The sequence below is a fragment of the Lepidochelys olivacea genome (assembly GCF_965140295.1).
Source record: "Lepidochelys olivacea isolate rLepOli2 genome assembly, chromosome: 1".
In the NCBI taxonomy this organism is placed as follows: domain Eukaryota; kingdom Metazoa; phylum Chordata; order Testudines; family Cheloniidae; genus Lepidochelys; species Lepidochelys olivacea.
Genome location: NC_140411.1, coordinates 81,584,186 through 81,608,179, shown reverse-complemented (window position 1 = coordinate 81,608,179; position 23,994 = coordinate 81,584,186). Strand labels below are relative to the sequence as shown.

General features: G+C 40.0%; 1 protein-coding gene across 5 annotated transcripts in view; it reads right to left on the bottom strand.

Moving 5' to 3' along the window:
• LMO7 (LIM domain 7) overlaps window positions 1-23,994 on the bottom strand; it is a 172,176-nt gene that overhangs the window by 84,911 nt on the left and 63,271 nt on the right. For all 5 annotated transcript variants that reach the window (XM_084652454.1, XM_084652450.1, XM_084652452.1 and 2 more), the window contains exon 4: window positions 2,361-2,467. In XM_084652454.1, the coding sequence (XP_084508580.1) occupies window positions 2,361-2,467 (107 nt within the window). The remainder of the gene's footprint in view (window positions 1-2,360; window positions 2,468-23,994) is intronic.

Genomic DNA, 23,994 nt, shown 5'->3' with positions numbered 1-23,994 from the left:
GGCCATACTGGGTCAGATCAAAGGTCCAACAAGCCCAATATCCTGTCTTCCGACAGTGGCCAATGCCAGTTGCCCCAGAGGGAATGAACAGAACAGGTAATCTAGTGATCCATTTCCTGTTGCCCATTTCCATATCTTTAATATGTTTGCAAACTGATTGCTTGATTATTTACTCCATTTTTGGGTACCAAAGTTAAGCTGATTGGTGTGTAATTCCCTGGGTTCTCTATATTTCCCTTTTTATAGATGGGCACCATATTTGCCCTCTTCCAGTCCTCTGGAATCTCTCCTGTCTTCCATGCGTTTTTGAAGATAATCGCTAATGGCTCAGATACGTCCTGTAACTCTCAAGGAGCTGACTGAGGAGGTATTTCATCAGGCCCTGGTGACTTGAAGACATCTAAAATTGTTTAAATAATTTTAAACTTGTTCTTTCCCAATTTTATCCTAAGACCCTACCTCTTTTTCACTGGTGTTCACTATGTTAGAGGTCCCAGTCATTACTAACCTTGTTGGCGAAAACTGACAGATTTCCTGAAAGACTTTGGACAAGGCACTTAGCCACTCTGTGCCTCAGTTCCCCATATGTAAAATGGGGATAACACTACTGCCCTATCACACAGGGGTGTTTGAGAATAAATACATTAAAGACTGAGATGCTCAGGTATCACAGATAGTAATGGGTGCTATATAAGTATGTAAATGAGATAGACAAGTCTTCTTTCATTTCATGACTGACCACCACCACCCAGGCACACCTGCTACTTTTGTGACTTGTGGTTAGTACTCAGACAAGTTGGACAACATACCTTGCACAGAAGTTTGTTAACTTACTATGTGACCTCCCTCAGGTTTCAGATTGTCAGAATTTACTTTTCTGAAGACTGACTAATCACACACCATTTTAAATTACTCTTAGCTATATTTAAAGTCAATCTAGACTAAAATAGGGATTTGGAGACTTTTGTGAATAATTACAGTAAGGCAGAGTTTCCAAACATCTTAGCTCCTTGTACTGCATAAAGTCAAGAATGCCAACATTTTGAAACTCAGCAGCTCAATCATCAACAGCTAAATCATCAGGCCAAATAAATCAAATATTTTAGAAGTATCTTGCTGTCATAAGCATAAGAGTTTAATCCTGAATTAAGTTTCATTTTGCAACGGACATGAAGAACATTTCCGCATATTCCCATGCGAGCAACCTATACGAGAATCTTCCAGATTGAAAAAGCTGGGTTGTTTCACATTTTTTCCCCTCATCACCTTTACCAAAGGGGGGGGGGGCGGGAAGGGGGAGAGAGATAAGAAGAAGAAAAGTGTTCCTACCAACTCAAACAATTGTACAAAATCAAAGGACATGTGTATTCAGTAAGTATCCTAGAATTTAAGATAGTCTGTTTCTGTCCCCACCCACTGTCCCCCTTCCCCTACTGGGGCTGAACAACTGAACAAAAGTGCCAACCACTACAAAGCTAAATAGCCCAAGGAAAAATTTGCTGCATGCCATATTTACCTTAGTAACACCTGTTAACTACCAAGTTCTTGGCAGCTTATTAAGGGCTCTATGCTATTCTCACTGAAGTTAACAGAACTCCCATTCAAATGAGAAAAGCATGAGTCCTAAAATTATGGGATGCAATGAGTTATATTGCGAGAACAAACATGCCTATTTCATGGGAAAATATTGTCATCTGTAAACAGAACAATTACTCTGAGTGTAATCCAACATCTAGTGGTCTCAATACATTGTACTTAGTTCCTGTTTCTCTCCCCACTCTGAAGTGTGATGTTCAGTAACAAATCTTTGAATGATATTCTGAGTGGAGAGAAGTGTGGTACTTCAGAAATACAATACTCATACCCCACAGCAACTCATCTGAATGCCACAAATTACTAGTCTAATCCTTGAGATTTTTTTAAACTACTGATTTCAAAATTTAAACAAATAAATCAAGAAATAAATTTTTTAGAATCTATTTTTAGCACCTTCTGGTTATTATAGCACACAATTCACCTACAGAGTTTATTTATTCTAAAATTAAATTTTAACAGAGCAGTTTCTGCTTCACATCTTTAAACACTAAATATTAATTAGCAAACCAATATACTGGTTGGTTTTAAAATACTAATTTTAAATTACAAAGTAAGGTTCATTATAGGAAATATTTGCACTAATTATATCAGACCTAACTTTAACAGACTTTAACAAAGCTAAGACCATTCTGAGCTACACTGCTTCAAAACTGCTCTGTTGCAACCTGTTTTAAGCAAGAATTTTCTGGTCAAACATTTTTTAAAACTCTGACTGTAAAACATATTAGCTAACTTTAAAAACATTAGGTGAAAAAAAAACTTACTTGACAGTAACTCGACTGGACAAATCCTGAAGATCCCCAGGATGAAAGAGCTGAGCTTCTTTCAATCCAATATTTTCACAAGCTTTCAGAAAAACATTTATATTATCCTGTGAAGAGAAGTGGAAAGTGATTGCTTAGTTAAGCAGCACTGAGCAGGTACTTCAAGTTGATTAGTATGAATGCCCAAGTTTCAAAGTCCAGCTCATGGAAATTAAAAAAAAAAAAAAAGCAGCAGTCTTCCAGATCATAAATACTAGCAATATTTCATATACATTCTGGGCTAGCTTGTAATTTTTGTGACTGACACACACATTAAAGATAACCTGGTATAAGGCAAGTGGCTAGCCAGTAGGCAGCAATCTGCACTTTGATGTCAGTTCTGCTCTGCAAACAAACGCCCTCTTTCTAGCTTTGCACGACAAGCCTCACCTCTCGCCTTTAAAAATAGCTCCAGCTACTGACATTCACCCACCCAGAAACTGTTGGCAATGGAGGAATAAGAGGAGGAACATTCTGTTTCTATGATTACAGACTACAGAATGATTGTGGAATACGGCACCTGAAATCTGGGTTTGGTTGCTGAGCAGGCTCTTGAGAGAGAGAGAGAGAGAAACCAAACTGCATGATCAAGGAAGCAGCAAAATTTTTTTTTTTTATAGTGTGAAACTATAAAATCTAGAAGTGGTACCGTACGCACTCATTGCACCTGCTACAGACCAACTGCCTGATAAAGACAGGGTAACCAATATACAACTGTAAAGATTGCACAATTCATTATTTCATTTTCTACTTCATAATCAACAGGCAATTTACAGGAAATTTTCTCTCATTAAGATATCAACAGAAGAATTTCCCTTTGCACACACTTCACAACTCAACATGGTAGAAAGGGTTACAGGAGACGGGAGGCTAATGTTACTTAATTCATAAACTAATATAGCCCTGTCGTTCAAAGTTTCTGTACTTAAAGTACTAGGTCAGACTTTGCACAGTCTGTAAAACAGCCATTTCATCAACTCAGTACCACCTTAAAACATCCTTTCCCCCTTTTTGCTCTCCCTGGGGGAAAGAGCTCAATAATTTAAATTATAAAAACCCCTTCCCACCCCCCCATCCAAAACAAAAAACAAAAACAAAACAAAAAACAACCAGAAGTATCAGTAGCTTCCAATACAAAGCACTGTTTAATGAGTGAACTTCAGTTTTGGTAGGTCCTTAGACTCCAGTATATCTTAGCGTATTTATGAATGGATAAATTCAAGTTTCATTTCAGGAAAATGCCTGTATAACATTTAACATGTAGACAGTATTGTATTATACCATATGACATAGACCCCAAGCCTCACTGGACATGGAGGCCCATGGAACCAGAAACATAATTCCTCCAAGTGTAGGCTGTTCCCCTTATGCAGAGGGTGGAATCAGGGGACAGAGTGGCACACTGGTATAGGCACAGGAACTAAGGATGAGGGAGGTGCTGCAGCACCCACAGCTCTAGGCCCTGGCTGCTAGCCTCAGGCACACCCCCAACTATGGCCCGAGCCTCGGCACCCTTACTCCTATCCATGCCCCCCCCTTCCAGAGCCATGGATCTCGGGGGGTAGGAGGGGCACAAAGTAAAGTTTGGGGGAACACTGCTTTACAGTTTCCTTAGCTGGCTTTCAGCACCCCCATGATAAAAAGTGTTCAGCTCCACTGCACACTGGAGAAGAGGCAGGGCCATAGTCACAACCCTGCCCCCACACACACAGCCTTGAACTGAGTGCACTGCTGGCTGTACAAGCAGTGAAATTATAGCTGCCTCTTGAGTGGGTTCACCGTGAGGAAAGGCTCTCATGCTCTCTCCCCTCCACCCAGTGCACACACACAGGTGCCAGATTGAGGCTGCCTCTTAAGGTGCACTGTCAGTTTGTTCTGGCCTACAAATTTATGTAACCTTAGACAGGAAGGCAAATTTATCGAAACTCAGAGCATACCTTTGCCTTCAGTGATTTTATAAACTGAATGGGGCCTCAGAAGCCTCAGTGAAATGGAGAACACACACTGTACATTGACCTGCAGAATGCTTCACAGCCAGAAGGGGCAAAAAAGGACCCCATTACCCTGAAAAGTACAACAGCTGGAAGGAGAGTAACCATGAGGCACTCTGTTTGGGGAATGTCACTGAGATAGGAGTAGCTGAGAGGCTAGACAACTAAACTAGGAATTGTTTAAAGGCCTAGGGAGTCCGAGAAAAGCATGGGGATTACTGAGCTGCTGTGAAAGAACGAGCAGTTACCCTGGGGGATTTGGAGTGATAAGGGTGGATTTAGAAGTTAAACAAAGGTGGCACCTTTTCAATGAGTGGGCATACCAAAATCAGAAGAGAAGAATCAGAAAGTACTGGATGTTCCAAATAAAATGTTAAGTGGGATCAGAATGTGCCGATAAGCAAGGAAGGAAGGGGTCAGAGAAAAAAAATTGGGTCTTGCTGCCAAACAGATAAGCCAAAGTTGCTGGTCAGATTGGGAGAGGAGAAAAGTTGTGTACACAACAAAATGAATTCTGAAGATGCTAGACAATATTTGCTCAAGACAGAGAATTAAAAAGTAACAGCAAAATAAATTTTTAGGACATCAGAAGCAGGAAGCCTGCTAAACAGCCAGTGGGGCCACTGGACGATCAAGATGCGAAAGGAGCACTCAAAGAAGATAAGGCCATTGTGGAGAAACTAAATGAATTCTTTGCAACGGTCTTCACAACTGAGAATGTAAGGGAGATTCCCAAACTTGAGCCATTCTTTTGAGGTGACAAATCTAAGGAACTGTCCCAGATTGAGGTGTCATTAGAGGAGGTTTGGGAACAAATTGATAAATTGAACAGTAATAAGTAATAAATCACCAGGACCAGATGGCGTTCACCCAAGAGTTCTCAAAGAACTCAAATGTGAAGTGAGCTGTAGCTCACGAAAGCTTATGCTCAAATAAATTGGTTAGTCTCTAAGGTGCCACAAGTACTCCTTTTCTTTTAACTGTGTTATGTAACCTATCATTTAAATCAGCTTCTGTACCAGATGACTGGATAGCTAATGTGATGCCATTTTTTTTTCAAAAGGCTCCAAAAGCGATCCTAGCAATTACAGGTAGGTAAGCCTAAACTTCAGTACCAGGCAAATTGCTTGAAAATATAGTAAAGAACAGAATTATCAGATACATAGATGCATATGGTTTGTTGGGAAGAGTCAACATGATTTTTGTAAAGGGATATCATGCCTCACCAATCTACTAGAATTCTTTGATGGGGGTCAACAAGCATGTGGACAAGGGGGTCCAGTTGATATAGTGTACTTGGATTTTCAGAAAGCCTTTGACAAGGTCCCTCAAAGTCTCTTAAGCAAAGTAAGCTCTCATGGGATAAGAGGGAAAGTCCCCTCATGGATCAGTAACTGATTAAAGACAGGAAACAAAGGGTAGGAATAAACAGTCCATTTTCAGAATCGAGAGAGGTAAATAGTGGTATCCCTGAAGGGTCTGTATTTGAACCAGTACTATTCAACATATTCATAAATGATCTAGAAAAAGGGGTAAAACAGTGAGGTGGCAAAATTTGCAGATGATATAAACTACTCAAGATAGTTATGTCCAAAGCAGACTGCAAAGAGTTAAAGGAATCTCACAAAACTGGGTGACTGGGCAACAAAATGGCAGACAAAATTCAATGTTGATAAATGTAAAGTAATGCACATTGGAGAACATAATCTCAACTATATGTACAAAATGATGGGGTCTAAATTATCTGTTACCACTCAAGAAAGATCTTGGAGTCATGGTGGATACTTCTCTGAAAATGTACACTCAATGTGCAGTGGCAGTCAAAAAAGTGAAGAGAATATTGAGAATCAAAAAAGGGATAGATAAGATGACAGAAAATATCATATTGCCTCTATATAAGTCCATGGTATGCCCATATCTTGATTACTGCATGCAGATCTGGTAGCCTCATCTCAAAAAAAAGATACTGGAATTGGACGAGGTACAGACTCTGGCAACAAAAATGATTATGGGTACGGAACAGCTACCATACGAGAAGAGATTAATAAGACTGGGACTTTTCAGCTTGGAAGAGAGATTACTAAGGGGGGATATTATAGAGAGCTATAAAATCATGACTGGTGTGGAGAAAGTAAATAAGGAAGTGTTATTTACTCCTTCTCATAACACAAGAACTAGGGGTCAGCAAATGAAATGAATAAGCAGCAAGTTTAAACGAACAAAAGACTTCTTCACACAGCGCACAGTCAACCCCTGGAACTCTTTGCCAGGGTATAACAGTGTTCACAAAGAACTAGATAAATTCATTGAGGACAGGTCCATTGATGGGCTATTATCCAGGATGGACAGTGATGCAAAACCATACGCTGAAGGGGCCATAGCCCTTAGTTTGCCAAAAGCTGGGAAGGGGCAACAGCGGAAGGATCACTTGATGATTACCTGTTCTGTTCGTTTCCTCTGAAGCACCTGGTACTGGCCACTGACAGAAGACAGGATGCTGGGCCAAATGGACCAATGGTCTGACCCAGTATCGCTGTTCTTATAAGATTGTGGAGCATTAGAATGTCATCATGCTAGTGCACCACAGCCAAGAAATGTCTTTCCAAATAGCTAGTAGCCATTTTAAATTCTTACACAAATAAAATACATTAAAATAAGTTTTTAATTGATTTTTATCCAAGTTTCTATGGGGTTATTAACAATAAGTGAAAGTGACCGAAACCAACAGCAAGCTTGACAGCATCTCCTTAAAATATAGGAGCAGGAACAGCAGTGATGCTATAATAGAATGGGATCCATCTGTTCAGGTAATATGTGTAGCAACTAAGGACATTATGTGATTAGATCAACACCTTTCCTTAAATAAATAAAAATCAGTAAACAAGGTTGTAAGAAATAATTACTGGAACTCAAAGATAGCAGTATAGTTTATTATGCAAGTTCTCTCTCTATGGCTCTGAACCAGCCTCCAATAGGAGTTGTGGGGACAAACAACTTGTCTAGTTTTAAGAGAGCTTGACAAGCTTGTGATTGCATGATGGGTTGTTTGCAGGGGTGGGGGCAGAGATCAGTAGCCCTGTTTGTCCCTTCTGGTTCAGTGCTTTGGTTTGTAAAATCTCATAGAATCATAGGACTGGAAGGGACTCGAGAGGTCATCCAGTCCAGTCCCCTGCACTCATGGTAGGACTAAGTATTATCTAGACCATGTGGGGCCAGGAAGGAATTTTAACCCCACCTCAGACTGGCAGTAGTCTTGTGGGTTCATCTTCATCGGCAGCATGGGGCATGGGCCATTTGTCAGGATAGTCTCTGTGCCTCTCATTTAATTCTCTGCCATTGGTGCCGCTCAGTATCTTCTATTCTGTGCCTGTGGCACACAATAGCTTAGTCTCCTGGGGGTCTAATTTTGGTTGCTGGGTTTAGTGTGGGGGTGGCTGGACGGTGCTGGTAGCTTGTGATGTAAAGGAGGTCAGGCTAGATTATGTAGTGGTCCCTTATGGTCTTAAGTTTTATGCCTCTTTATGGTTAGAAAGCTGACAAAGTAAAAACAGCAGCTTACTGAATAGACTTACTGCGTGTCTATTTCATGTCACATCGGTGTAGTTTTCTAGCTAAAAAAAGTTGATGCTGCTTTTTACTCCTGTTTATACCGCAGGGTAAATTCATATATATGAGATTAAAGGCAGAGTAGAATCCCACTCTTACACCAAAATGAACGAACAAAATTCTAAGCACAACATCTTGAACAGGTGGCCCAGCAAGAGAGAATAACGCTTTAACTTTCAGATCCCATGTTAATGCTGCAGAGCAGGCAGTTAGAAAGCCATCTTTTTACTGGTGCCACTGAAAAAAAATGGATCTGAAAGACACTGAGACAAATGGAACCTATAAACTTATTTTTAGGGAGTCACTTTTCATACCGTAACTGCACTTTAACAACATTAAGGTTTGATACTACTTGAAATTTGAAAGATATTCTGCAATCCTAGTAAAGTGCACTTTACTAATTCCATTGTACTCAAGTCACCTCAGGTCAGCATTGGTGTTTATACACGATTTTATACAACTATGAGGCTTAATTGTGAGAGAACTTAAGACTAAAGGTCAAACACAAAATTCAAATGCAGTTAATTTTTGGTGGGATGTTATATGCAAAAAAGGAAAAGCAATTTCGGCTGCTTCATGTAGGACTCCAGTTTCACAAAAACTATAAAGATGACATGAAATGAACACCACAAATGCTGACTTTCATGGAAATATTAGAATTCAGTATTTCATTTTGCCTGAATCATCAAAGTAAGCCACATCCCAAGATAATTCAATGGGATACTAATAGCAGATTCCCAACCTGTGGTGAGAAATATAATCTATGCTTTGGTCACCCACAAGCAGGAATTTCAATGCTACATATCTCAAGAATGAGGGAAGATGCTACACCCTTCCAAGGGTGCACCTGTCTCTCTGCTCTGTCCAGGGGATTGCTGGCCACACAGTTATTCCTGCTTCTGCTGTGTTTCTGCTGCTGCTGAGGCTTTGCTATACAGTACTGTGTTAGTAGCTGCTCTCTGCAATCTCTGTGGTAAGAGCCAGGAAGCAGCACTATGTAAGGGAAGGTGTTAAACAAGCAGCAGTAGTGAGGTTGGGCGAACAGACCCCTCAGCTAAAATATGGAGAAGGGGAAGAAAGCCCCTAATATGGAAGCGAGCAGCATGGATGGACAGGGAAACAGGTGGCAGCACTAGGGAGTAGAGATGTACAGTAGAACAAGAGCAAGGAAGAGGAGCACCATGAAACAAACAGAGAAAGAGGGAGGAAAGTACTGTAAAGAGGGACGGAAAAGAATAAACAGGACTGAGAAACAAAGCACAATAAAAAAAATCCATAAAAAAAGAAAAAGCAAATGAAGGATACAAGAGAATAGAAAGATATAGGCAAACCAAAAAAGCTAGATAGAACACTTGTATCAGGGTTTGAAATAAGGGAGTGGGCTCATGCTCCAATTTGTTACAAAGAGAGGTCTCTAAATAAGAGAGGCTGGAACTACTGTCTTATTTTGACTTATCTTGTGGCTTTTAAACATAAGGAAACATGCTAATTACATTAACATCAACTTACATTTATGAACTGAACTTAAACTGGAAAAATATCATCCAGTTTACAGTTATGGCTCCCTGATTAGTTGTCACTATGATGGGGGGTGGTGGGAGAGAGAAGGAAATCCAGAGCTTATTTACATTGAAACAGACTTGCTTTCTTTCGAGTTTAGTCACGCTGGGTGGGAAGCATATGTTCACCTTATGTAACAGTTTCTTACGTTTTATATGTATACTGAAATGCAGTGAGATTCTGTTATTCAGCTGGGGCAAACAGCTTTTTAACATTAGCAGAAACACAAGTTGTCACATCTTTAGAATTCGGGGACTCTTAAAAATAGCCGTTTGGGGGGGAAAGCAGTCTAGTTAAAGTACTTGGAGTTTGAAAAAAAAACAAAAAAACAAACAGTTTCCACCGGACAACAGAAAAGAGAATGTAATCTTCCAACCCATAGATTGGGATCGTCTGCCATTCCAGTTAACTGTAATGCAAGCAAACACAGAATTAGACCTACTGAACTCAAGTAAGTTTCTTTTTCCAATTTACAACTTTCATAAAGGAACACACCACCCTAAGAACTATGAACCAGTGTTGATTTATGTTAAAGTACCACATATTCAACTGGATGGGGAGTTAGTGCCAAAATTTCTTTAATTTCTACTCAACACAAAGAAAAAAAGGCAAAGTGATGCTAAGATTTCACAATGAAGCACCTGAAATTCAGGAAATGTGCAATTGGGTGGGAGTGACAGAGTGGTCTCTTTGCAGAATTTGGAAAGCTCTCCTGAGCAGGCATTCAGTTCTGGGTTGCTTAGAGTTCTGGTATGTCAAGTAAAAACAACTGCAGGACTAAAAATCTGCCATGCTTCGAAGAGCTACATGAATAAAGCATAAGGGACACTTTGCTCTTCAGGAATGCTTTCAGCAGGCACTCTTTCTTGAGGACCCCACGGTTTCAGTCCAGGACCAGGGGAGCTAGCCAGCCCGCAGGCTTTAAAGCCTGCAATCAGGGCCAGCTCCCTCAATTACCCAAACATATAACATATTGTCTGCCTCTAGAACTTTACTAATCAAGCATTATTCATTAGTCACAGCACAGAGGTACATGCGAAGTGGGTAGTTTCAAGATGCAGAAATTTGAGTTATTCCCCCAAAACACAGTGGTTACAAATTTTAACAGCAGGAACAAAACAAAAACACTCCTTTCACCATATCACATAGCAACAAACAAATGAACAGGATTAGCTCAAATCTTCCATATATTTCACCTCTGGGAAGAAATCAAGCATAGACAATTTCATTCTAAAAGGTATGGGAAAGTAACAAGTGTGGGATGGGGGAAGAGAGAAGAGGGTTATAATGAAAACATTTTTACTTTAAAACTATAGAAGTCAATGGGACTTTTGTAATATACTCAGACAGGCAAATAGGCCAGTGGGATCATATTACCCACTAAAAATATGCTATTTCTTAATACAGTATTTATGATACTCTAAGTACATCCACAGCTTTGGCGGTATAAACCATGCCACCTATATGTTCCACAGGAAGCCTGCTTGCAGATACTTGGGAATATACAGTAAAAAACAAAACAAAACGGCATATTTCAGCCACAAATAAGGTGTTTAAAAAGTATAAATATTTGTTTGCATACACCCAAAGTCAATTATACTGATCAAAAGGCCCATGTTACTGGATTTAATTTAGGACAGTACTTGGAGCTGCATTTTGCAATAGTACCATATGATAGAGACACATTTAAATTAATAAGCAGGGTGGGGGAAGAAATCTATAAAAGAATCTTGATAAACAAGATGGATGACTAGCCGTTTATCAGAGTTGTGTTCAGATTATTAGTAGTTTTCATATTATATGTAAAGAGGGGGTTGGCCTCAAGGTGTTATCACAGGACAGAGCCAGGAATTCCTAAATTGGAACGCTAGTCTCTTGTGTCTTTCAACAAGTATCTAAATATCTGACTCCTATTCCTTACCCTTATTGACAAGGAAAGCAAAGAGACAAGGAGAAATCTATGGCCAGCACAGATAAAGGACAATATGGACTTTTTAAAGCATATTAGGAACAAAAAGAATCTTAATGATATTGATTCAGTAGTGGGTGGAAATGGTAGAATTATCAATAATAATGCAGAAAAGGTAGTAGTGTTCAATAAATATTTCTGTTCCATATTTGGAGGAAAAAACAGATGTAGTTATATATGATAACATTTTCTACTCTGTAACATCTCAGGAGGATGTTAAGCAACAGCTATTCAAGTAGACATTTTCGAAATCAGCAGATCCACATAACTCGCATCCAAGAATTTTAAAAGAGCTGGCTGAGGAGCTCGCTGGACCATTAATGTTGATATTCAATCATCTTGGAACACCAGGGAAGTTCCACAAAAAAAGGCAGAAAGCTACTGTTGTGCCACTTTAAAAAAAGAATAAATGGGATGACCCAGTAATTATAGGCTTCTCCGTCTGAAATCGATCCTAGGTAAAATAATGGAGTGATTGGCATGAGACTCAATTAATAAAGCATGAAAGAAGAGTAACATAATTAATGCCAATCAACATGGGTTTATAGAAAATATATCCTGTCAAACTACCTTGATATTGTTTTTGATATTACAAGTTTGGTTGATAAAGGTAATAGTGTTGATATAGTATACTGTGGCTATGTCTACATTACATCATTCACAGTGGTGCAGCTTCACTGATGCTTCTGGTGAAGATGCTCCAAGCCAATGGGGGAGAGCACTCCTGTTGGCTTAACTCTTGCCTCCGCAAGAGGTAGTAGCTATGTTGGCAGGAGATGTTCTCCCACTGACATAGTGCTGTCTACACCTGCACTTCGGTCAGTATAACTTACATCACTCCAGGGTGTGGATAATTCACAGCCCTGAGCAACGTAAGTTATACCAAAGTAATACACTTTTTAGGCATTTGACTTGGTACGGCATGACATTTTGATTTAAAACTAAGACTATATTAAATTACATCTCAAAATGTAATTGTAAACTGGGAATCATCATCTATCGAATGTGTTTCTAGTGGGATTTGTTGTTGGACCTATGGCTATTTAGGATTTTCATCAATGACCTGTAAGAAACCATAAAAGCTAAAAAAATGTTAATAATTAAGAGGATAGGTCACTGATAAAGAGCATTCTGGATTGCTTGGTGAACTGGGCACAAGCAACCAATATGTTTCAGTAATGGTTAAATGTAAATGTATACATCTAGGAACAAAGAATGTAGGCCATACTTACACAATGGGAGACACTATCCTGGAAAGCAGTGACTCTGAAAAGGACTTGGGCATCAGTGTATAACCAGCTGAACTCCCAGTGCGATGCTAATGGCCAAAAGGGGCTGATGCAATTCTAGGATGCATAAACAGGGGAATCTCAATTAGGAGTAGAGAGGTTGTTTTACCTCTGTATTTTGCACTGATGTGACCACCAGTTCTGGTGTTCACAATTCAGGAAGGAGGTTGATAAGTTGGAGAGGGTTCACAGATGGGCCACAAGAATGATTAAAAGATTAGAAAACATACTTTTTAGTGATAGATTGAGCTTATTGGGTCTAGTTAGCTTAACAAAGAGAAGGTTAAGGGGTGATTTGATTACAGTCTAAAAGTACCCACATGGGAAGCAAATAATTAATCATGGGCTCTTCAGTCAAGCAGAGAAAGGTACAACATGATTCAATGGCTGAAAGATAAAGCTAGACAAATTCAGATTGGAAACAAAGTGAACATTTTCAATAATGAGAGTAATTTACCAAGGGTCATAGTGGATTCTCCATCACGGACAATTTTTAAGTAAAGATTGTATGTTTTTTCTAAAATCTATGCTCTAGGAACTATTTTAGGGAAGTCCTATGGCCTATTATACCAGAGATCAGACCACATTGTCACAATGGCCCCTTCTGACTTTGGACTCTATGAAAAATGGCATACTACCACCTACTTACCTCAGAGTGGTGTTGTAAGATGCAATTAATGAACTTAATCCTCAGCTGCAACTAAATGCCAAAAGGGCTGAGCAGAATGACTTTCCTCCTCCCCTCCAATTCTGTGCCACTGCGGCCAAAATGATGCCTGACGTAGCTTAGATCAACAAAGGGCTGACCTAATCTACCCCAGCTGCAGTGGTCCAGTATGGAGTGGTGCACTGGTCAGGGATCAGATGAAGTGCCATGTGTTCTTCCCCTCCCTCTGCATGCCCCCCGCATAGCCTTGTATGTGGGGCAGAGGGATAAGTGACTCTGTAGAGAAGCTTATGCTAGCTCTTGCCAGTTGAGGAATCCCCTGAATTCAGGACACACGATTGATTGTACCCAGTGTTTGTAAAGTATGTGGTGGATTAATTTTCAGCATTCAACTTCTAGAAAGTATGTTCAAGTTTATTGTTCATGATCTTCCAAGGATAAACAAAAATTCTTGCAGTCTATAAGCTTTTCCATTAGCTCAGTGTTTTAGGTAACAATATTTTTTAATCTAACCTGCAATATGCACAACCATGATACACTGTGGAAATAATGTGTTTTGTGAACTTTAATACTTTGAAGGGGAATATTAAAGTTTAAAATCACTATAAGTGTGACTTAATTCAAGTATTTTACACTGAACAGGACACATTGATTCTGTGTAGCCTTCCTAGGCCTTTCCTAGAACCAGGTACTATACTATAAAGTAAGAAATAGGATAAGAAATACACACTTGTAAAACCTCTTACTTTAATGAATATGTAGTGGATAAAGGACAACTTACTGCACCTTGCTTATTCTGATTAATAAATTTAAAATGAACTCTGCTGCCAGTTACTTGCATGCATGTGGGAGTAAAGAAAATCAACCCATGTATTTTTCACTCTTGACAGTTTCTAAAAACATGAGTTTACAAGCTAAATGTGCATAAACTACCAGGACACCAGGTTAATCAACTACATGTAATCAGAATGACAGTAATCCACCTGAAGGCTAAACTTCCCTGAGACTTTATGAGTAATAGATTTAAAAACTTTTGGTTTGGCACTGAAACATGGAAGGTGCTGGCAAAGCAATTAGGTTTTTTTCACTTTTGAATACTGTGATACTCTGTACCTCAAAGTAGCACCCTAAAACCCACATATTCAAAATTGTCATAAGATTATTATGTGTTTTGTACAAAATATGCCTGGTGAGGTATTCAAAAAGTCTTGATCTGTTGAACCTTAATATCCTGTTGGATTGTACATCATTTTATATAAAGTTATGAAGTATTACTTTATGTGCTACTGAAATATGTTGTGAGGTTTGGAAATACCCACAGCCAACCTGTCAGTTGCAACAAAGGCGGGCCAGACAGCATTAACGGACCATCAAGAAAAATCAACTATCCCAGACACTTCTCAGAGAAGACATGTATGCAATGAGGGCAGACTAACCCAGGTCACAGCAAGGATCTTTCTAGCAACTGGAAGAAAGTATAAAAGAGGGACAGTGACATCATCACTGTGCCTGCCCCCACCCACCCCTTGCCATCTCAATGCCTGGAAGATGGTCTGGAAGACAAAGAATTTGAAGTAGGAAGATTGGTCCCAGGCTGTAAGAGAGTCTAGTCTGTCTTGAGGAACTGTAAGATGCTTGTACCATCAGTTAGGGTGAGACTGATTCAAATCTTGCTTAGTCTGTTTAAGTTAGAATTTAGACTGTGAATTAACCTTTTTCCTAGGTAACCAACTTTGACTGTTATGCCTGCTACTTATAATCACTTAAAATCTTTCTGTAGTTAATAAATCTTTTATATTTTACCTAAAAACTGTGTGTTTGGTTGAAGTGCTTGGGTAATCACAGATCAGATTACAAAGGCTGATGCATGTCCACTTTCCTATGAAGAAGTGATGAACTTATCAGTTAGTTTACATTGCCCACGGGAGCCTTGAGCAATGCAAGATGGTACAGTTCTGGGGTGCCAGGCTGGGGATTTGGTGGGAAATTGGCTGAACCCTTTCTATTGATGGTTCATAAGTGGCTAGGAGATTAATCATGTAACTCAGTTGGGTGTGTCACTGCCTGTGGAAGTCAAGTGTCTGTCGGAGACGTGTAACTTGACATCAGCATCACAGTGCGAGACACAGCCCAAGCTGGTGGCTTTAGATGTCTAGGTAATCCCACAGTCCAGGTTGCACCCCAGGGACCCCATCAGATAGACACAGGCTTCTGAGTTTTGTTGATATAGTTTACAATTCACCACAAGAGAATTGACACTAAACTACTATATTCTTACACAGTACTTGTAGCAGTAAAGAAATGTTGGTATGTGAGAAAAAGGACCAAGCCAACAAAGTATCTGTCAGATTCTCTGCTCATTTACTCTCCCTTCCAGATTGTGATTGTCTGGCTATGCTGAAAGAAGGACAGGAGACATTTGGCATGGGCTTAATCAGGCCACAACTTTATTATTAGATGTCTGGGACTACCTGGCAGATAACAGTGTACAGAGCAGGTAATCCCATGTTTATTCCATAATTACCTGGTGGGCTTCCACCAGCTCCCCCTCTTTTTCCCTCCAGGTCCCTCCAAAAAATCCGTTGCTGGGACCTTACCATCCACCCTGCCGCTTGTAGGAGGGTTAAGGTAGGCTATCAGAAGGGGGAGGTGGGGAGAGGCAGGTTTGGCTCCCTGCCATACTAATCATAGGAGTCTCCAACCGCCCCCCAATTCCTTCCTTTAATGAACAGCTCTTTTTAAGCCCTTTTCCAAGCCATTTATCCAGGGACTGTATACCTTTCCTACGGAGTACCTGCACTGAACATCTGCCACTTAAATGAGTTGCGACATATGGCCTATCACCCATCATGCCATGCATGTACAGAGCCCCCCCGAACCCACTGTGGGGAAGGCAAAAAAACCCAACTGCACCCAAGCCAATCTGGTGGTAAGGGAAACATTCCTTCCCAGCCCCCCTAAAAAAGGGGGCAGTTAGCGTAATGCCCACAGCAGGTGTTGACCAAACCTGGTATTTTACCACGTAAAAGGGAGGGAGGGTGGGCCCTGCTTCAGCCTTGGTCCATGTAAAAAGGAAGGCTCGAGGCACCGAACAGCCTCTTTTTAAACCCTGCATTCCCAGGGGATGAGTCAGTGACCACACTCCCCCTTTTTGCAGTAGTTTTCATACCCCCCCCTCCAGCTATGAAGCACTGGTCCCCTCACTCAGCCAGCCAGCCAAATACCCCCCACACCCAGCTTAAAGGTGCAGGGCATCATTGCTCCTCTGCATTTAAGAAAATTCTCTGAGATCTCCCACTCCTTACCCCTCCTTTCCTTTAAACAATCTTAGTTCATCTTCTGAAAATAACTTGCTTTGTACAAGCTGCACTCCATGAATTGCAGCTTACTGGATGCTGTAAGTATGATACTCCAGGCTTTGTGGACCACAGAGGAGGAACTGAAAGGGCTGCACATCTCAGCAACATCTAAGCTCTTGTGCTAGCAAGAAGTTCTCGGAGGTCCATCCTAATTCTTGTGCTATGTAGGAAGAAAGCAAGGGCATAGGGATGCAGCAACTCAAACTGCTCAAAGCAGCATTAATGCTGCCAGCTTTTTCATTAGTTCTTTTTCACACATGCCATCACAGAAATAAGTAGTATGACACAGGCAGGTTTGTAGCTAAGGCAAGAAGTTTAGGTATTTGTATCACAGTGATAGAAATGGAATGAGACTCTCAACAGAATAGAAAGGTGAGCAGTATACCTGTCCAATTCAAGCACTGAACTTTATGAAACGATCACCTCTTGCAATTCATTTAAATTTATCCTTGCATCAAAAAGTGGATAGATATGAATCTTTCAACAAAAGAGTCTGACAAGCAGGAGAGAGAACATGTGTCCTGCTTATAAATATCCTTTTAGTTTAGCACAGATACTATGAACTGCTGTAATATAAATTCCAAAATATCTCCTGAATTTTTTTTTTTTAAGTCAAAGCACAAAATGTCACTAACATAATCATGCAGAAAAGTTCAAGTTGTCATATCATCATTTAGTTAGGAATGTTTCTTTACAAACATATTGCTAGTCATAAAATGTTTAAGGAAATAAAAATAGTATACAAAACAAAACAAAACAGTACATACTAGACTACAGTTGACTCTGTTGCTGGATAAACAGTCATACTGTGCAGCCTATCTAGCAACATGCTTTGCAAGATGTGAAAATGTTAGCACCTCTTGGGGGCTGAGGGGGAAATAAGTCTTTGGTGTCTTATTATGGATTTAGGTATGGCACCCTAGTTTAAAACTTACTTAACAAGTTATTTTAAGTCATGCCTTTATACTGGCATTAGAAAAGGTTCAGAAAAGGGCAACTAAAATGATTAGGGGTTTAGAACAGGTCCCATATGAGGAGAGATTAAAGAGGCTAGGACTTTTCAGCATGGAAAAGAGGAGACTAAGGGGGGATATGACAGAGGTATATAAAATCATGAGTGGTGTAGAGAAAGTGAATAAGGAAAAATTATTTACTTGTTCCCATAATATAAGAACTAGGGGCCACCAAATGAAATGAATGCGCAGCAGATTTAAAACAAACAAAAGGAAGTTCTTCTTCACTCAGCGCACAGTCAACCTGTGGAACTCCTTGCCTGAGGAGGTTGTGAAGGCTAGCACTATAACAGGGTTTAAAAGAGAACTAGATAAATTCATGGAGGTTAAGTCCATTAATGGCTATTAGCCAGAATGGGTAAGGAATGGTGTCCCTAGCCTCTGTTTGTCAGAGGGTAGAGACGGATGGCAGGCGAGAGATCACCTGATCATTACCTGTTAGGTTCACTCCCTCTGGGGCACCCGGCATTGGCCACTGTCAGTAGACAGGATACTGTGCTGGACGGACATTTGGTCTGACCCAATATGGCCATTCTTATGTTTGTACATTTAATTAGGGGTCCATTAGCAGAGCTATAGTTCGCACTATAAAAATTAAATTCTCTTGAAGCTTCAGTTTGGCATGCAAGCTCTCATCCCCAACACCTAGAAACCCATCTAACCCTACACTTTGTGGTTTTGTATAGAATTCATAAATATGCACAGCATTTACTAGCCCAGCGTAAAGAGGACTGGGAACTGAACCATACATCCCTAGATGGCCAAGCAGATGACTACTTTTAGATATCTAGATCAGCACAGTTTAACAGACATTAGATTATTAAACTACATGTTATATCACAGCCTACTGTGAAGCTAGGTTTTACCCTGCTAGAATTTCAGTGCTGTTACTAAAAATATCCCACAGATTTTATATCACCCTGCCCTTTACATACACACCCTGCATTTCAAAATGTTTAGGCGGTAACAAACAACTGAACAAGTTCCTTGTCAAGGCTGAAACATACCATACATCCTCAAGCAGAAGAGCACAAGACACCAGTGACCCACATCAAGAACTAAAAATATGCCCAGTTCAGTCACTGGAGGATATATAGCATGCTTCATCTCTAAATATTAAGAAGCCCTACTTCTTCCCAAGGGAAGAGAATTGAGACTCAGCATGTGTAGGGATTTAGAATGTTTTCTTTGTTATTCAGTAATGTGAAAAGTTTCTAAGGTTATTTTAATACTTGTTATATACCTATTCACTGTAAGACTGTGGGTGGGATACAGGAAAAGAAGGGAGTTATGATTCTACAAATAGCCTTATCAATCTTCCATCTTTCAAGTGTTTTTTTTTTTAAATCTACAGTTTGAGGTTCTTTTTGTTAGAAGTAGATAGTATGTATTTCTCAGCTAAACTCTATATTAATGTTTTAGTTTATTTCCTTAATTTTTATTCTGAAAGGTGATAATTTTTCTTAGATAATGCATTTGTCTTTGTTAGGAATAAAGAGAGGCTTTTTTCCTTCAAAATTCAATATTTTAACCATTTGATTTAAGGGACTGTTTCACAGGGCTTCTTAAACGTGGAACAAGAATTGCTTGTGAGGACAGAAATATCATGAGACTCGAAGCCTTTCAGATTCTGCAATGAGAGGAAGCCACACCAGAAATAACGGTGTTAACTTGTAATTACATTTTGTAGAAAGAGAGATTTTACATTAATAAGATTCACTAACCAAAATAGCAAAAAAGTTTAATAAGTTAATAATAAATTGGTTGATATTTACACTAGACAAGCATAGCTTCCCTGTGTCAGCTCAGGCGGGCTCACGCTAAGGGGCTGTTGAATTGCAGTGTAGACATTCAGGCTCAGGCTGGGGCCCAGGCTATAAGACTCTGCAATGTGGGAGGGTCCCAGAGCTCAGGCTACAGCCTGTGCCCAAAAGTCTACACTGCAATTAAACAGCCCCTTTGGCTCGCAGTCCTCAGGCTGAATCCAGAGATATTCATGCAATTTATTTCAAACTGCACATTCTGAAACATGGTAGCTAAGTTTCAGAGTAGCAGCCGTGTTAGTCTGTATCCGCAAAAAGAAAAGGAGTACTTGTGGCACCTTAGAGACTAACAAATTTATTTGAGCATAAGCTTTCGTGAGCTACAGCTCACTTCATCGGATGCATCCGATGAAGTGAGCTGTAGCTCACGAAACCTTATGCTCAAATAAATTTGTTAGTCTCTAAGGTGCCACAAGTACTCCTTTTCTTTTTATGGTAGCTAAGTGCTCTTACTATTTCATCAAAGTGAGTTTACTGTAAGTTTAAAGGCTTCAAGCTATGGTCTTGTGTCAACACAATCAAACAGATAACTCAAACCAGAATATCAGGGACAAAATCTAAAGGGATGTGTGATGCATATACTGTACTTGTTTTTATGAAATGTAGTAAATACAGCAGAAGTATTTAGAACAATACAAATTTGCAGTCACTATCTTTCCTGGTGTTTAATGCTTTTTTACATACACACAAAATTTGCTTTTAGGGGTGGAGGGGGAATCTCACAATATATTGAGTAGCAGCTTTTGTTATATTCTGTAGCTTTGTGCTGAGGATATCACTGATAAAGAGATGAAGTAAAGGGAATTAATCTCATCACTGCATTTGTAATATGCTTACTTCATACATGCCTTCATATATGAAGGCTGAAACTTTGTTAAAATAAGGTATCAAAGGTGATCATGGATGCTTAAAACTATCTTCTCTTCCCACTTCCAAAAGGAGAACTCATTAGCAGGATGGCAATAAAGAGAGGAGAGGAAGCATTCATATGATATGGGCTGGGCCAGAGGCATAAATAACACAGCCTGAGAGAGAAGGGTATGGTGCAGCCTTCACTTTCTGCCTGCCCCTGTTAAACATTGCTGTAGACAGATTGAAGTTGATCATGAAACACACAGCTGGTGTAGTAACTGAAATGTGTTAATTCATTTAAATAGAAATGTTAAAACTACTAATTAAGAATCTGCTAAATTATCAGGCTGTTAGAACTCCACAAGAGTGTGCACAAATAGCGTCATGTTGGATGAGGGGAAGACAATAGCAACTCCCACCACTATTTCTCTCAGTTCAACCTGTCTGAGAGTCTCTCTTAAACTGTAAGTTCTTCAGAGTAGCGTCTACCATTTTGTGTCTTGCCCTGTGGCAAATACAAAACAACAAGCTGAGTAAGCCAACGTCTAATTTAAACACACAATACTTTTTAGTAAATCAGATTACACAGCACTTTGCGAACAGTGCAAGACACATACCCTGCCCCAGAGATTTTCTGTCTAACAGTACCTTCCCTGCAGAGTTAGCCCAAGTGATCAGCAGCCAGAATTGAGCACCTGAATTAGCCTAGGCCAGGTGTGAGCAGTCATAGTACAAAGCCCTACCCGAGTCCTCACCATTTCTGCCCTGTGCTTGTCTGGGGGCATTTCCCATGGTTCTTTGTGCTGATATGCTTGACAATTCTTTCACAGTCACTTGTGTCAATACTAGGAGAATTTGTCTGTCACTCAGGGGGAATTGTGGGAAAGCACTGGAGGACCATCAGCACTCAAGCTTTTTATTCTGCATTCTTGCTTCCCAAGTGGAAGCCACACTCTAACCTATATCCCTAGTCGGGTCAGCTAGCCTGGGCTTAAAGTGCTTCCAAACCCAGGTTAAAAAGGTGTGCGCGGGTGGACAGTAGGGGAGTTTGGGCTAAAAGCTAGATAAGTCTGCAGTGAAGATATTCCCCAAAAGACAAATCAAAACCACTAGACAAGACATGGCTCAATAGTCAAGGAAAGGGAAAATGAAGAAAGATTTTTGGTGAAGAGGAGAATGCAAGGGTTCTTAAAAGGGGGCTTTAAGGAAGAGTTTGTATCAGAGATCCTGTGGCTGCATCAGTTTATTATAGTCAGTGATGCTTGTAGTTAAGGTTGCTTAAAACACTTCAAAGAAAGAAAATTGCTCCAAATCAGTCAGCGTACTAGAATGTGTTAGTCCCTTCTGCCATGGGGAAAGGAATATGCAACCAATACAAGCAAACAAACACAGAAAGGTTATCCTAAATAAAGAACAATTTCAATACAGTATTAAGTTCACTGGCTCAGTGGTTGTCAACCAGGGATACGCATACCCCTGGATGTATGCAGAGGTCTTCCAGGGGTACATCAACTCATCTAGATATTTGCCTGGTTTTATAACAGGCTATGTAAAAAGCACTAGCAAGTCAGTACAAACTAAAATTTCATACAATGACTTGTCTATACTGCTGTATGTACTATACACTGAAATGTAAGTACAATATTTATATTCCAATTGATTTATTTTATAATTATATGGTAAAAATGAGAAAGTTAGCAATTTTTCAGTAATAGTGTCCTGTGACACTTCTGAATTTTCATGTCTGATTTTGTAAGCAAGTAGCTTTTAAATGAGGTGAAACTTAGGGGTACTCAGGATAAATCTGACTCCTGAAAGGGGTACAGTAGTCAGGAAAGATTGTGAGCCACTGCACTAGCCATCTCTGAACCAAAGCTTCCCTGGCTATGCCCATTTTTCCCAAGGTTTTGGGATTTTTATTCTACTCCGATTCCCATTGTTAAACCGCTGCACCACCTGTGCCTCCAACTCACTCCTTTTCCCATTACTTCTAAGTACTATGGTAAAAGTTAAGTGTCAACAATTTCACAGCAGAGAGAGGCGGTTATCCTGTCCAGACCTGTCCAGTGGGTTTTTGTTCCATGCTGCAACCTTAAAAGGAGCTGAAGAGAGTTAGGTGCCCAACAATTCAATTTGAATTGAGTACCAAACTCTTAGGCTCCTTTGAAAAAAATCAGTTTCTTGGGGTCCGTTTGAAATCAATCCTCAAGAGATTCACCGAAAACATATAAGCCCATAACTGTAGGTGCAAAGTGAGCCAGAGCTGCCCTGAGCTTGATAGACAGGGTTAAAAGAAGATAGGCCTTTTCCTTTTAACTGCAGCTGTGTTTGTATATTTGTTTTAAAATGGTTGGTGGGTGGGTATTGGGAGTTTCTAGTTGTGCTTGCACGTCCAGAAATGCCTTGGTCAGAAGGGAAAACAGGACAAATTGTCATGACAGGGTTTGTGAAAACAGAGCTTGTCAAAGGATAACTGACCTGCATGAAACTGCAACATTTTCCAGACAAGCACAAAAAAGCAATGTGAACTTGGACCTCAAAGTTCAGAGCCCTATGGGCAAGAAACTCCAAGACCCTTCTCAGCACCACCGCAAGCAAAATTGTAGGCTTTCCCAAAAAGCTGAGCATTTAGAGTATTGTTCTCTGCCCTCTTCTTCCCCACCCCAGAAACTCCTTGCCAGAGCACATAACTACACTAACTGGAAAATCTAGCTAAACAGGGCAAAGTGTCTAGCTGAGCACTTCTATGTAAGGAAGAGCAAACTTGGGGAAAGTCAGGAGAGAAGGGACAATATCTATATATTCTGCAGTTTTATTGGTGTGCGTCCCTCTTGCATGAGAAACAGACAAAAGCCCACTAAACATGGACTGATGTTAAAAAAGCAAAAACAAACAAAAATCAGAGGAAAATGCAAGACCTCTTATCTGAAGATGTTTTATACCCAAGTTTTTCCTTGCAACCTCTGGATGATGTGTCTCTCTGAGACTGACCTGGAGAGGCATAGCAATCTCTGCCCTGCCTCCCAATTAATAGCCCCTATGATGGTGTCTCCCATAAGGCTTTATGGAAATATGCTTATGAATGTATATATGACATAACTAGAAGGTGTTTTAGGCTACTTATGCCATGCAACATATCTCTGTAAAGGTTATGATCCACTGAATCTATTAATCCTATTTGTATGGATGTATCATTTTTGTATTCGTAGTTATGAATACTGGCTTGATTTCTAAGCAGCCTTAGTAGAGCATTTGGCCAGCTTCAGGAGAAAGGAATGTGCATATTAGGTACCCAATCAAGAAACACTTAAAAGGAAAATTAATCTTGGAATGCTCCAATCCACACAAGAAGTCTACCTGAGGACGTTCAAGGAAGCATGTGAACCATGGCTGCTACCCTGTAAATTCTGAGTCATGCATCGACATGTGACTTGCCCATGTGACTCCAAAACTGCATCTTGGAGCT